At 42.8% G+C, this 16,268-nt stretch overlaps 1 protein-coding gene across 1 annotated transcript in view; it reads left to right on the forward strand.

Annotated features, from left to right (window-relative positions):
- CUX1 (cut like homeobox 1) overlaps positions 1-16,268 on the forward strand; it is a 242,749-nt gene that overhangs the window by 93,663 nt on the left and 132,818 nt on the right. Inside the window, 1 exon segment of the mRNA XM_054517048.1 lies at positions 13,200-13,247. Coding sequence (XP_054373023.1) covers positions 13,200-13,247 — 48 coding nt within the window.

Below are 16,268 nucleotides of genomic sequence, written 5' to 3' on the forward strand. Positions count from 1 at the left end.
CAGATGTCATTGATAATTTATAGATGGCTTTAAAAATTAAACTTTATATAGAAGCTGGCTTAAAAATGAAGTGTTGTCAATGTTCTGAGTGCATTGGGTACATTAAGCAGAAACGTTCGTGTCACTCAGTGGTATTTAAATACTGCAGAAGTCAGGAGCAGCTGTGTCCTCTGAAAGTCTGCTCCTGTTCAATATTAAAGGCTCATGTGAGTCTGCTGCTTTCCAGATGATGTAGCTGCACTCCTAGGAAGTGTTTTGAAACGAGTAATTATTGATTTTGTCCCTTACACTTCTGATTGAAGCCTGGAAGTGAAGCGCATGACTTCTGGAGAAAAAGACAATTTTATGTCCAAAGATACCAGCTTGGCTTCGTGGTTTATAAGCTGTAAAAGCCTCATATTGATGCCCTCCTAGTTTTAAAAACAGAGTGACAGTCCTCTCTGAAAGCACAGGCATCTGCTCTAAGTGCACTAACACGGGGAGATTATTGGAAAGTTTTCTAGTGCTTTTACAGAATCAGGATTTCCTTTTTTTTTTTTTCTCCTCTTAAAATACACTTTTTGTTAAACTGCTCCAGCTAAAACGAAGTAGGGGTTAATACACATTTTGCTAAGTAAGAAAAACAACCAAAAAAAAAAAAAAAAAAAGCCCCAGCCCAACACTGGAGGCTCAGCCCAGGAAGATGGGAATTCTGAGATAATATTCAATGTGCCCAAAGGGACAATGCTGTCTCTTGTTGTCACTGTCTATATTTAGCCACCGTGCTCATATGCAACTTAAAATACCTAGAATAGCAAGAAGAAATTTTTTTTTTTCCCCCTTCATTTGAAGTGGTTCAGTGTAGGGTTGTTAATTTTGGCTTATCACAGCTGACACTTGAGTAAGGGGGGAGAAAATAGCGGTTTGAAGCTTTAACTCTCTCCACATGTGCCCCTCTGAGGAGCCCTCCTGACTCCTGCAAAACTTTCTGTGCTGCCTTAAATTATGTGCCCCCCATTTAGGAGAAGTTCACAGCTCATTTAGTTGATTTAAAATCCATTGTTGTTTGTGCAGCTGATAAGGGGTGAAAAAGCTATTAGTTAACAGACCCGGCTTGAGAAAAAAATGTGAATAATTCCAGCTTCCTACTCGAATCAACGGGAATTCTTCTGATCAGTTAATGTAAACAGTGTGATTTATACTTTAATACTCCAGCTTACATGAAAATAAGCAATAATTTTCACACTTTCAGGAGTGTTTCATGCTGTTGCAAACTAAGTTTTTGCATTTTACCCATTTACTGAAAAGATAATGAAGTATTTCTGTATGACAATCTGGCAAATATTTATGTTTTAGGGACATATTACACACTTCAGCGTGCTGGTTTTCAATGGGAAATGCTCCCAAGCATCAGTTTAAAAAATCGGGCAGAAAAATGAAAGAGAGCAAAGTCCTTGAGGAAATACTGGACAAGTTGTTTATGGGGGGAATGACCTTGGCTGGTTTGGATCCCACTAATGGCCTCTTTATCCCAAAAGTGAACTCCTGGTCAAAAGGAGGGTGCTGAGCCTGGGTTTGGGGGAACAGGGAGCAGGAGGGTTCTGCTGGGTGGCCAGCAAGGCTGAGGAGTCCCTGCTCAGCCCTGGGAGCTCATCCAGCAGGGCAGCAGAAAGAACCACCCCAAAAATTCAGATTGTAGGGCTGACATGGCTGGAAAGAATCCGGTGGCAGTGCAGGGAGCTGGTCTGTGCAGCCACACTCACAGCTGGAGTTTCTGTCTGCTGTGCTTTCCCTACACCTGCCCTAAGGAAAAACCACTCCTGGAATGCAGCTGGATGATACCTGCTCCCTCCCCAGAGGTGCTAACAGCTGTTTATGCTTCCCCTATCTGATGGTGGCACCGAAAATGTTTCCTTGTTCTTGCACAAACTTCGGGAGCAGCGGCGTCAGAAATGATCTTGTCTGTTTTGATGGATCACTGGCATGGGTGAATATCCCAGTCCCCAGGTCTGATGGACCATCAAGTGCTGCACAAGCCATTCCAAAATCAGTTTTAAAAATGAGCAATTACATATTTTTATAAGTGAATGATCAGGATCCAGTATATAGAAGTTATAAAATCAGATAAGTTGTTTGATTAATCAATACCAATTCAGAGATTCTATGAATTTCTATGATGTCACTTGCCCAATTTTACCTTTTTTGCCCCCTCATGGTGGTCCTCAGTGTCTGTCCTGACCTGGCTGAGAGGGAGCTCCCTGCTTTAAAAATATCAGCACTAAGGCTGTAGTCAGGTGGGAAAACCTGATATGCTTTGGGTCTTAGGAGTGCTTATTCAAACACTGCATTTCCAGACACGGCGTGCCTGCAGGAATTTAAAATAACTTGTTTGAACTGCACGGTGTTAATAAGCAGCTGGGTAAGATACAATCTCCTCTGAACAGTAGCTTTTTCTTTCACTATTTGGTCTGCATTTCCTAGGAGTGCCTCAGCAGACGGAGCATGACCGTGCTTATATTTTGTGTTGGCAGCTCTCAGCCCTCTGTGCCTCTGCCCCACAGTTCAGAGCAGCCTTCATCATCTGCTGAGATTTCACCAGGACCATTATTTGTAGAAATACAAATCCTCTTGCCCAGGAAGAGCCTGGGTTTGGATATTTGCTTAAAATGTCATTTAAAAGTGAGCCCTGTAGTGGTTTTTGCATCCAAAACTCAGTGTTGGCTTCCAGTGTTTCAAGTTTGCTCACCCTGTTTCACTCCTGGCTTTGAGGAGCTCCTGCCTTGAGCCCTCAGTGGCCCTGGATGTCCATTTGGAGGCATGTTAGGAATATTTAGCTTAAAGAAGGTGCATGAACTTGGTGTACCCTTTGCTTTGGATGCAGCTAAAAGCCTTTGGTATTGTATCACATGCTGGCTTTGATGTGTACACTTCAGCATCTTGTAAAAATGATCAGATGTATAAAAGATGGTGGTAGGGAGAAGTTTATTGAGTATTTCTCTGGATAAAGGGTGTTGCAGACATTTCTGGAATTCTTTTGTAAGTCCCTCTGTACATCAGTCGGGCAGTTTTGACCTTTTTTTTTTTTTTTTTTTTTTAAAGTGTGGGTTTTGCCTCTATTGCCAGTTGGTGCTTGACTTCTCATGGCACTTGGTGTTCCTTGGTATTTCAGGTAATAAGTGATGGAAAACATCTGCTGTTTGGTGAGGTGCACCTTCAGTGACAGCAGTGAACAGAACATGAGCTCCACAGCATCACAGTCTGGGTCACTCCTCACACAAATGTATTGCTGAGGGGCAAGAGGCACTGACAAAAGTGAATTTTTACTGAAGTGTATCTTAATTCAAGTTTTTTTACTACCTTGAAATGAGTGGGAAAATACTTTTGAGAAAAGTAGTTGTCAGTTTATATCTAATTTAGCAGTGCTGCAGCTGAGGGAAGTTTGCTACAAAGCCAGGAGTAAGGTAAAAAGTTTGAAGTTTAGGTTAAAACAATGGCAGATAACTGGATCTGTAGTTTCCATATATAGTCATGCAAGAAAAAGTCTGTAGGAATCCTCCAGACATTTATGGACTTCTCTGATTCATCTGTCAGAGCCAAACAGCTCCAGCCAAGAGATAGGGAATTTGTTAAACTGCATTAAGTTCCTAAATTGCTGTAGCCCAAAGGAGCAATTCTTCCTTTTACAGGGGGAAGAGTAGGAGGGAGTAGGCAGGGAGGATGGTACATTATGAAGTCTCTTCTTTTGGTAAGAGTTTCAAGAGATGAGTAACATTCTAGAGCTCTTTAAAAAAACAAAACAAAACACAAACCACAGACAAAAAACTTGAATTAATTTCCGTTGCTCTCATCAAAAGCTGGCTGTCTAAATTTAGCCATTTCCTATAGACACTCAGCTTATGCTGGCAACAGTCAAACTGTTTGTCCTCAAGTGCAATTTGTCACCTCCCCCTTCTAAGTTGGTAGAAGATAAGCCTGTATTAATTCTGCTGATTTATTATTATACAAGTGTGCCTCATTTTAATCTGCCATCGAGCTGATTGTGCTTCAGCTCCAGCTCCCCGTGTCTCCCTTCCTCATCTCCCATCCTCTGGGCTCCTTTTCCTGCTCTTTTTATCTCCTTTCTCTCCCCACCCCCTCTGAACACTGCAACAGTTCACAGTTCAGCACATGAATTTGGGAATTAATCCCAGCTGAGAGTATATATTACACTTGGGAGGGGATGCTGCTGCTCCAAAGCTTTATGTGGGTTTTTTTTTATTTCTGAAGTTCAACTAACAAACAGTAAATGTATTGAATAAGGCTGTAGTGAGCTCTTGCTTTCTTTCATCTGGATGATTCATTTCTATCTACTGTGTGCTCCCAAAGCATGTGCATTATGGGCCTGAGCCTGTTTCCATAGGAGTTTTGCCAGGAAGTGTAAAGGCAGCAAAAGTTTGTTTTCTCCGAATTGCTTCACTCACTGAAGCAACATGAAAAGCTCTGTGCTGTGTTTTTTTATTTAGGTCAGCAGGATGACAGTTAGATTAATTTCAAGGTGTTTTTACCAGGTATGCTAAATTAGATGTAGTAAAAACCTTTGGGTCTGTATCCTGATGTTTTTGAGGTTGTCAATTTTTTTTTTCCCCCCTTTGAATTTCTCATCTTTGTTGGAATCTGAAGTTATCATGTTAGCTGCACTGAACCCACAGCCAGTCACTCCCTGCATGGAAAAAGTCACAAAGAACATAAAGACAGCAGAGATGATGGTCATGAGAGTTTTAGCAAATATAGGACATGTATTTGCAGGACAAGAGGCTTTTTACTCAAGTCCTCATGAAACAACTTGTTTCCTGTAGGAGCAACTGGCTTTTGAATAAAACTGCATGGTCAGGATCAAGATTAAGAAGAAAATCTTATAAAAAGATTAGTAGTGGATTGCATAGTATTGGATTTTCTTGCATTGAAATCAAAGCAAAAGGCTGGCTGTAATGATAGAAATCAGTAAATACACCTGTGTTCTTACATGCAGGTATGGCAGAGTGTGATTAATGCATGGGCTGCTCACAGCTACATTTGTAATCTCTGTGCAAAAGATAAGCAAGGAAAACAATTTTGCAATACCTGATGTCCCAGCAGTGCCTCCTCCCCAGTCCACATCCTGTAAGGATCCCTGAGGATGGGCCTGGCTCCTCATCATTATATTTAACACAGAATTATTCTTCTTGGAAACTTCAAAATCCTTGCATTCTGGAAATCAATAACAGGTTTTAAAACACGAATGGTTTTTAGCAATCTCACTTTTCCTAAATGAAGCAGTACATTGGGATTCATGATTTTGGAATTATTCTACCCATCTTTTCCTTGGGCCTGAGGAGGAATCCCAGTCCCAGGAGCCCAGTGCTGGCAGACAGCTCCAGCTCCTGACCCACCATCCCAGAAGGCTGCAGCAGGATGCACTCTGGTTCCAGCCCTGCTCGTGGGGAGGGAATATGGAAAATTACAGCTGCAATTATGGTTTCACATTAAATATTCTTCTGTCTAAATCCACCACGTGAAGCATTAGGCTGTGTTTGAACTGGTGTTGTTAATTGGACCACAGCACTTAGGTGCCTCTTCTGCAGTCCTGGCCCCTGTCATTAGCCTCTCATTAGACATGTTAATTTTTTAGGGCTCATAATAGTTACCTTTTTTCAGAAGTTCCCCATTTTACACTGCGGAGAAACCTCTGATGTTCAGGCTGTAATTCTGGATGACCAGGGGAGCGTTAGGAAAACTTCCTCTACAGACTTTCAGAATGGGAAATACAGTGGATGGAGGATGAAATCCTGCAGGGTGTGATTTGGGAGGAGTGTTCAGGACCTTTTTCACTGAAAAACACAAATCACAGGGGCAGAGAACTTGTGGAACACCATGGAATTTATGGAGGGGCAGAGCAGTTCTGGTTAAAATTTGACAAGTGTAGGTGAGGCTGGTTTTGGGGATGTAAAACTATATTGGGATGTACAACTAAGCAGTCAGTTTATTTCCCATTTTTTTTGTACAGATGGGCTCATCTAATAACATCTGCAGGTACTTAATAAAGCTCCAATTATCTTGCTCTGTGTAGGGATCCTGGCCTAAGCTAGAAATGGCTATTCCTGGTTTTGCCATGTGATTGTCCTGCTGGCAAGAACAGTGCACCTCAGAGGTTCTGAAATATTTATTTTGTGTATCAGATGGGGTTTCATTACATAAATAAGGAGTTCTGCTGGCCTGGGATGATGCAGACATGGTTTTTCCCATGACAAGGGTCTGTCATGGCATGTTTGGTGTCACCTCAAGCCACTGGGTTTAACAAGAGAGCAGGAGGGACAATCTCCATGGAGCCACTGTCCAGTGGGAAGCTTTTTAAATTAATGTTTGTTTAAAGTGGTGCTTGATTTTCTATGTGTATTAGTGAACTGTTACACAAGTCATCCTTTCCTTTTTTTCCCTTCTGGAATTTTAGTGACCAGGCTTTCATTTCATTAGAATTACCTCCTTCCAAAGCTCCACCTGAATCATTTTTGTTTGAACTAATTTTTTTGTTTCCTTGCAACTCTACTTTTTAAAGTTCTGCATAGTTCCTGTTCAATGTCTTTCCTAGCCAGTGTTAACTCACTGGTTTATAAATGACACCAGGGTTGCCACATGATGTTAAAAAGCTTAGTTCACCACGTTAATTTGTAAAGTTAGATAAAAAAAAATCCTTTTCTATTCTGCACAGTGTATGTGTGTGTATATACACACACTTCCATACATATATATGGTACAACAGTTCCTCTCTTTTTAAACAGTTGTGAAGGTCCCCAGGCTGTTTGCATGTGGCTGCACAGGCCCAGAGTAAACCTGTGAGCTTTTTGTTTATTTGCACTTGGAAGAAACCATAAGAGGATTCCATTAAGACTCAGGCAAATTCCACTGAAAACCCCAGCCCAGTGAGGAGGCTCCTTCCCAGAATCTCTGTTTTCCCCACCTTGCCACTGCAAAGGGTCACAGCGCCAGCCCCAACATTCTCCCTCTTCACCCCTTTCCCCGTGGCTGAGTGGGACCCACCAGGGAGTTTCCACAAAGAAACTCTTGGAATTTCTCCATGGGATCTGCTGTCCCTTCCCTGGGGATTGTCACATGGCTGCAAGTCTTGCAAAATTGTCTGAAGTGGTCAAACAGCACAAATTCTGTCTCTTTTCAAGGAGCCTCTATCAGTGTTTATTCTGCAGGCCCTGCTTTGGAACCTCTCTGAATTACAGTGCCCAGGGTTTTGCTCAATGTTCCACTCCAAGCTGGAATCTGCACTCACTAAATCAGCCCTTCACAAATGGAATATTTTTTCACTTCTTGCTGGGTGGGTCCATACACTGAAAAATAGGTCAAGAACAGTAATCTAAATCTACTGCTAATAAATAATTAAAGCTAATGGAATTTGCACAAGATCTGTGAGCTTGAAATATTTCCGAAAGTACTGTGGTGTACGTTTTGCTACTGTAAATCAAGATTTTTTATTTATCATTGTGCTAGGTTGAAACATATCTATAAATGTGACTTAAAAAGGGTGGTTTTTTGTACAGAGAAAACACTGGCATGTTAGTGTATTGAAATAACTAAAAATATCTCAGAAGATTGATATGATTGTGATTCATTCTTTAATGATCGGATTTCAAGTAAATACTTCAGCAGCCTTAAGCAATAAGAGGTTTTATATCTCATTAAATCAAAGTGTAAATTGAGCAACAAATTGTTTACTCATATGATTTACTTTGCCTTATATTTTAGGAATTAAGTAAGTCATCTAAGCTACTGTATAATACCTGTTTGAACAACTAGCTGGGATTTCAGTTTCATCTCTTCTAGATTAAAGCAAAGTCAAACTTGCTGGAACTAATTAAATATAAAGACTTAAATGTTTCCTTTAGTACATCCCCAATCACATGTGCTCAGGATTTCTGGTGGGAAAAAAAAAATTGGAATACTCTGGATTTTTTCATAATACAGAGAAATAATATTTAAACCTGGTATTTTGCACTGGTAGGTGTCTGAGTGATCCCGACCCCTTCACCCATTTCCCCATAGCAGGGTGAAGCATCTGTGCTTGCTGCCTCTCTCTAATTAACCAGCAGAACTGCTTACTCCTAATTATAGTTAACTTGCTGATTTGTGTGTTTCGTGGTGACAAGTTGTGTCCTTGAAGCACACAATAATCAAACACACCTCAGAAGTTGATGCCAGCGTTCTTCCCAAATCCTTCGTGCTTGGCTGCCTCTCACCTCTCCCCCTTTCAGCTGCATTTATGGGAAGCTCAGCAACATTCTGGAGATAATAGTGGGGTGGATGGAGTGTGCAGAGCCCTGGTTGTGAGGGATAAACATCCTCCCAGCCCCTAGGAACAGACACCCACCCTCCCAGGCTGCTGTCTCTGGAGAGAGGGGCAGAAACCTGGCACAGTTTTGACAGGGGAGCTCCCCCTCAGCTGTGCTATTTCTTATCATGGAATGATTTGGGGTGGAAGGGACCTTAAATCTCTTCTCATTCCACCCCCTTCCACTATCCCAGTTTGCTCCAAGCTCCATCCAGCCTGGCCTTGGACATGTCCAGGGATGGGAAGTGTTGGGTGTTGATGGAATCACCAACACCCCCCTGCACAGCCAGTACGCCCCGGGACTTGTCTGGAGGTTATTCTGTGTTGGTTTTTTTTATTTTTCTTTCTATTTTTAAGTTCTTACAAGAAAGAATGTGGGGTCAGGCGGTCCAGCCCCTGCCAATCCAGAGCACAGGGCAGTCCAGTGCTTTATTCCACGTGGGCAGACAGGGAAAGGGACACAGGAGGGAAAGGGGAATCCACAGCATCTCCCATGATGAGGCTGCTCCAGAATGGTTTGTGACAGCTGAACTGGTGATGTCACCCACGGGCTGTTCCTCATTAGGATCCCTGTGCCAGACACAGGGACATTCCCCAGCCCCTGCCTGGCTCCAGCAGACAAAATACAGAACAATTGGTGGGAAATGTGGCCAGGGAGCCCCACACTGGAATGTTCACCCAGGGTTTTGGGCTGGGTTCTTTCACAGGAGCACAGTGCTTGTGCACATGATAAAGGTGTGTAGGTCAAGCTCAGATCTGCTGGGCCAATTTATCAAACTGGGGTCAGAGGGCTCTTGTTGTGACATTTAGAGATAAGCACTTGGGAGGGAAATGAGATGGAGCAGCCTGTGAGGAGATCAGAGGGTGCTTGTGTAGCTTCAGACCTCAAGTAAATTATAAATACAGCATTGGTAGCCTGGCCATTGCTGTGTCCTTTGTACTGTACACAGGGTATTAAGATCTAGATAAATAATGTAGTTTAGTTGTCAGAAAGACACATTTGTTGCCCAGGATTTTAACACAGATTTATTCTTGGTTTATTTTCCATGGAGTTATTTTTAATGAGAATGGAAAGGGAGTTAAAAATTATGTGGATTCAGATTTCATTGTTTAGCTACTTGATCAAAATATAAACTCATTGTTTTTACTCTTGTAAAGAGGAAATGCTATATTAGCTTTCAGCCATCAGATTTGATTCAGATAATGATACAGCATCCTCATTCATGGGCTCTTTATCAGATACTGAGTTTGTCTCTGATAGAGCCCTTTTCAGAAAACTGCTCTACCCCTGATAAATCATCCAGAGAGGAAGAATGCATGTATTTAGATGGCATGGAAAAGTAGGCTAATAATGGGATTGTATTCCTATACTCAAATATTTCAGTGTGTTTGTGCTGATAAATTACAATTTGTTTTAATGTTCATTTGCATGGACCCTTTTCAGCTGTTCTGCTTGGCTGCAGTGTTTTGGTAGCTCTGTGAGGGCTGGAGCCTGGATGCTTTTCCTGTTTTGATCACAGCCCAGGCAGTAAAGGCCACCACACTTTAAACAGATAATAAATCACCCAGTGTCCTTGCTAACCAACACTGCAGATTCCCCTGGGTCTGAACTGAACGTCCTTCTTCCTGTTCAATTTAGTATTAAAGAAGGTAAAATTCTGTTTGAAGTTCAGTGTAATATTTTGAGACAAAGTCTGATGAGAAATTTTTCCAAACTGCCAAAAATAAATCTCCCCAGCAGAGCTGTGACTCGAGGCATATGTATTCTTGACTTCTGTCTGTTTATTTTTATTTCCCTTTGGTTGTGAGCTGTCTCAAGTTTTGATGTTGTTTCGCTGAGGAAGGAATTATAAAAGTACCCTATAAACTCTTTCCTATAAACTCTTTCCAAGGACAAGGCAGGAAAAGAGGGGAGAAAAGAAAAACTGGTGTGAAAAAGGTGTTTATGCCTTTTGCTGTGGTGTGTGCCATTTACCCACTCACCTGCATGGAGCTGAGTTTAAAACACTGGCTCACATTGCTGCAGTTCCCTTTCCTGGCCTGTTTGCTCTGGGAAGGGAATGGCAGTGGGATGCTCTGTCTCAGTTGTTCAGCTGCAGCAGATTTCAGGTTCTTGTGAGGATTTCAAGTTGTCAAAGCATTTACCCCATTCAGGTGTGTGCTCTGATGTGTCCTGGGGTTGCCCCACATGGATTTAAACCATTGCTTGCCAATGGAGCTGAATCACCCTGAGCTGCCTTCTCCTCCATCAGGAAATGTTTTAAAATCAGTTTCACCCCCAGCACAAGCTGCTGTCTGAATCAAGCACTTGTTTTCCCATGATGGCATGAATTTTGCTTGGTAATGTTCTGATTGCTGGGATTAATGTTTAGCATCCTGAGTTTGCTAAATCAATTCACTTGAAAAGGTTTCTTCCTTTTTGTTTCTGTTTTCATGGCTTTGGGATGCTCCTTCTATTCCTCTCCATCCTCCTTCTCTCCCTCTCTGCTGCTACAAACAGCCAACAACAACATCCCTCATTATTCAAGATGAATATGAAGGTGAAGTCCTGACATAGTTTATATCCTGAAATCAAAAGTGCTGCAAATCCTGTCTTTCAGAAGTCAGGATGTGCCAGAGGAGGCATTAAAGAGCAGGATCTTGGCTAGAGCTTGCCATGGCCACAGGAGCAAGGATGACATTCTCCTGCCTCTGCCTTCACTTCTGACATCACTTTTCTGGCTGGTGCCAAACAAGTCAGTAAATTCAAAGGCAATATCAGGGACAAAAACCCCTAAACCCAGTGATTTTCAACCAGCTGAGATTTTTATTTCAAGAAAAGCTGTTTTGCTTGGATGATATAATTTTTCCTGATTTTATAAAGGGTGCCGGTATCCGGGCTGTAAATCTAATTCTGTTTGTAATTTCACTGGGCACTAAAACTGCCTCTGCCAGATTTTGGCCTTGAATGTGGGCATTTATTTTACCATCAGTGGTTATTGTTACTTTCCTCAATGTCAGCATCATCAGGTTACAAAGAAAACATGTTCTAAAACGTGCACAGCCCTCAGGTCTCCCTGAGAAGGCAGGGAGTGGGGAAAAGCTGCTCAACCTGCCAGTTTGCTTTGGTAGAAATGTAATTTGTAGATGTTTGTGATCCACAAGGACAGTGTCCAACCTTTTTGTGTCCCAAAACAGGCAGCAGGATTTACCAGGAAACATTTGGGTGACTTGGCTTGGCCTAAGAACAGAAGCACAGTTTGGTTCAGTCCAAAGAGGCAGCTCAGAAAGCTGCAATATTATCCTTGACTTGATGGGGATTAAGCTGTATTTTAGTGCAATAACCATGTCAGAAATGAAATTTGACTGATCATTTGTCTTTGATAGCTTCATTTGCCTTGGGCCCCCTAAGCCATTTCTCAGGGAGTGGGAGAACTCCTGATACTCCAACTCTCTGCATGACTTGTCATTTAAATGACAAAAATCACTTCTCTCAAAAGCCTACTTTTCCTTCAGGAAAATCAGATTAAACCCAAGGCTGAGAGTGTTTTGGTGAGTGGTTTAACATCCAATATGTTGCATGACTGTAGATGTGTAAGTAAATGTGTTGGAAAAGAGAATTTACCAACTTTTTAAGGTCACCTTCTTTTCTGAAAACCTTGAGGCCTCAACAGACCCTTCTGTATATAGAAAAAATGCTTCAAAGATGTCTTTGTGGCCCCCTGCACGAGGTTCAGGCAGCTCAGGGACTTTGGCCTGTGTGGAGGGAGGAAGATTTCATGGTGACTGTTCCAGTTGTGGGCAGTACATGGGGTTGTCCAGAGTCTGGCCAAATCTCACCTGGCCTTAACAATGGTTCTTTAGCACTCATTTAGCACTAGTTCTGCTCAGCTGAGCCTTGGAAGGCTCCAGCAATGGGAAATCTCCCCTTTCCCTGCAGCAGCAGCATCAGTGCTGCCCTCCCAGGTGATGCAGCTTCAGGTTATTGGTTTAATTCTCTTCCAGATTCATTTCCAGCTGGAGGTGCACCATGAAGTGGCTGCTTGTGCCTTGTCAGTGGCAAAAGCAGGAATCAGCACCTTGGCTGTGCATGACTAATAGTGGCCTCTGCAAAGTTACTGGATTTTATTCTTCAGGCACACACATAATAAGAATTATTGAATTTGTAAGTGAATTAGACCCAAACCAGCTTAGAAGTGAAGCCATAGGAAATTTTATGTACAATAAATGTACCTTTTTTGTCTTAAATTATCTCAGCTGCTAAGTAAAAATATGCTATAAACCTTTAGAGTGATTTTGTGGGCAGTATTTTAATGAATTTTGTAGCACTGAGTATGTTGTAATTTGTAAGAAGAAATTTTGAGTTACACAAATAATACTTGTCATCTTCAATGAGCTCCAGTTCTCTGATGACTAAAGCCAGAGCACTCTTGGGAAAATAATAAATAAACCAGAGATTTTTCAAAATGGCAACACTTGTAGTTGAAATGATGGTCCAGAATCATCTTCCTTTAAGCCTGGCTTCCATTTGTGGGAATTTCCTTGGCATAAGTTCAGAGGTGTAGCTGCTGTGGAGGTGGATAGAGACATTTGCTGCTAATCTCAATAATGTTTCAGCTGAATTAGGGGAATGAAGGCATTCAGTGCTTGGCCAGCCCCACCACAGTTTGGGTAATTGTTACCATTTGCAGCACATGCAGGGGTGTGTCAAACTGGAAATTCACACCTGCTCAAAGTGAACTCCAGGTACAATTCTATTTTAATCTAATCTCCCACAAAACACAGAACTTTAGTAACGCTTGAGAACTGAAAATAACATCAGGAAAAACATGATGATGACTTGTCCTTTCCAGTGTTTCTGATGGCATATCCTGCTTGTGTCTTCCAGGACCTGCGCAAACAGGTAGCTCCATTACTGAAGAGTTTCCAGGGAGAGGTAAGAGCTGCTTCTGCTTCTTCTTCTCATGTTTTCAGTGTTGCTTCACATGAGCCACGTGTGGCCACAGAGCCCCCAGGGCTCAGCCCTTTGCATTTTGTGTGTGCAGGGAATGTCAGCATCTGAAGGGAGCCTGAAAGATGGAAAGGGAGGTTTTACAAGAGCACAAAGTGGCAGGACAAGGGGGATGGCTTCAAACTGACAGAGAATAGGTTTAGATTGGATATTGGGAAGAAATTCCTTCCTGTGAGGGTGGGGAGGCCTTGGCACAGGTTGTCCAGACAAGCTGTGGCTGCCCCATCCCTGAGAGTGTTTAAAACCAGGTTGGATGGGGCTCTGAGCTATAGGGGGATAGAATATAAGGAAATAAAGATAGTGTAGAAAGTAATCTTACCCCTAAGGAGTTACAGCTGGGTCAGTTAGCAAAGAGTAGGAGCAGGCCTGACTTGAACAGGCCACAGCTGTAAGCAATGAGAAGAAGATGCTATAAAAGAGTGGGGTGGCTGGTTGGGAAGGGAACTGGAGTCATTTGGCTGCTTTGTGAAGAATAAAGAGTCAGTGCTCTGAGGAGCTGCCCATGGGAAACACCGAAGAGGTGAGAAACTTTTGTGATGAGGATACAACAGCATGGAACCTTTGCAATAAGATGGCAACACTGAGAAACCTGGGATAGAGGAAAATGTCCCCTCCCATGGCAGTGGTGTGGAACAAGATGATCCTTAAGGTCCCTTCCAACCCAGGTCGTTCTGTGATTCAGGGTTTGCACTGGACAATCTGAACTGGTGACTTTGCTCTGAGGTCCCTGAGCCTCTGTCACTGTGGCCCATCCAGCTCACTGGGCCTCACTGACCCTCCAGCTTGAGCTGTTACTGAATGCAGTGTGGTGCCCTCAAAAAACACCAAAATATTGCAAATTGTTCTCCCTGCAGAGCTTTTCAGCTGTAAAACGTTGTATTGCAGAGGGCTGAGGGAAAGCCTTGGGCTGGCAGGGGTTTGTTGGGGAGGCTGCAGGGGCTCCAGCCCCGCTGCTGGCTCCCGCTCGGGTTTCTCCTCACAGAACACACCAGCAGAGTGCTCAGGGGTTTAAAAGCCAACTGTTGTTATTCTGAAGGGTTTCTACTGGCAAAGGCAGCTGGGCCAATGAGTTTTCCATTCTTGCTGTGGCCAGATGGGAGCTGTGGTTGTGCTGCTCAGAAAGCATCAGGGAGGAAGGTGGAAATTCCATTTGTCCTTGTAAAGCTCCGTGCCTGCCCAGGGTGCTGGATGGAGGCTTGAGCTCACACTGATACACATTGCACAGCTCTGCCCCTCAAGATTTCTGTTCCAGCACTTCCTCAGCCCATGAGCTCTTCACTGACTTTAGATTGTGGCAGTTCCATCAGCACAGGGAAGTTCAGGAGCATGTTTGCAGGGTAGGGATTTAAGTGCACAACTCCCCTTAGTGAGGCTTGCAATCCTCATCACCTCTACATCCTGCTAAATCTGTGTCCCAACCAGGCAATAATCCCTCATTCAAAAGCAGCATGGTACTTTTTGTTTTACAACCTGATTTCCCAAGTATTGCTAGAAATAAATAAACAGGATAACTTTGTCCTTGATACATCCAACAGACATTTGTGAGAACAAAGAATGACTTGTGTGAGTCCGTTTGCCAATGGAAATTTACACTTTAAAATTGCTCTGAGTGCATTGCAGTGCTCTCAGAACCTTTTCACTTCAGTTTCAAGCTTGCAATGCACTGACTGAAAAGTGCATGTGTGCTTTCAGCACTGTTCTTTAATGAAGGGGATGTCTGAGGATCAAGTAAAAAGCATGAATTTAAATTTGGCTACAGTGAAGGAGATTCTTCCATTAGATCTTCCCCGGTGGAGACAGCTCCCTGTTACCTTGGCATGGCTCACACACACTCCTCTCCTGTAGTTTTGCTTCACTGATATAAAAGTGAAGTTTATTTTGGTATAAATTCAACCTCACCAGAGTAAAATTTGTTGTTGTAATCCCCTGTTACGTAAATGAAGCACAAATACATGAAAAGATTGTGCTGCTGAATCTCTGAGCTGGTGATTCCTGTCTCCCTAATCGAGACAGGGTTTCAGAAACCTAAAAAACCTGAACTAATCATGATTGACTACATAAATGCACCACATTAAACTGTGAATTATGGTATTTGATTATAGATGTAATTACTGTATCTTGTTTTGGAGACAAATCAAAATACCAAGGAGATGAGCCTGTTCTGTTGAGTTATATTTGATTGTTCAGGATATAGATCTGGTTTCTGGTTGTTGTTAAGGCTGACTTTCTAAAACATCAGGAGATAACTGCTCTGGGTATCTCAAAAACAAGTTTTGTCGAGCAATAGGCTTCTCTCCATTTCAAATCCACAGGAGGTGCCTCAATTCCTGTCCCTTGAGAGGCTGAGGGAGCAACACTGCTGGGAACAGACACTGACCTCAGCAGCCCCCTGGGATTGCCTGGCAAAAATTTATTACCTGGCAGGTGATCTTTAATGTCCTGGGAGGAGCTGGCAGAGGGACCTTTGGTCACACACTACCTGTGGGATGGGATGTGAGCAGGGAGGAGGAATAGGGCAAGAGGTTCCCCTATTTTACTACACACACATCAGTTTTCAGCCCCACATTTATCCCTGGAAGTGTCCAAGGCCAGGCTGGATGGGGCTCTCAGTAACCTGCTCTAGTGGAAGGTGCACATGGCAAGGGAGCTGGAACAGGATGGGCTTTAAGGTCCCTTCCAATCCAAACTTTTCAGTGATTTTGGTTTTTTTTTTTTTTTTTTTAAAGATCAACAGCAGTGAATAAATAAAACAGAGGTCAGTGAAGTGGTGAGGGTAAATGTTTTTTAGGGTCCTTTCTGCTGGAGAATGAGTGTCCTGGAGCAGGAGTAGGGAATGCTGTAGGAGCAGCCTCCATAGGCATTGTGGGTGGCAATATGGAAATGTGGGGCACCACCAGCTGCTCACTCAGCACTGAGGGAAAAGGTTCTTGCCTGATGCAAATTCTC

This window comes from Molothrus ater, chromosome 21 (genome assembly GCF_012460135.2).
Source record: "Molothrus ater isolate BHLD 08-10-18 breed brown headed cowbird chromosome 21, BPBGC_Mater_1.1, whole genome shotgun sequence".
Classification (NCBI taxonomy): domain Eukaryota; kingdom Metazoa; phylum Chordata; class Aves; order Passeriformes; family Icteridae; genus Molothrus; species Molothrus ater.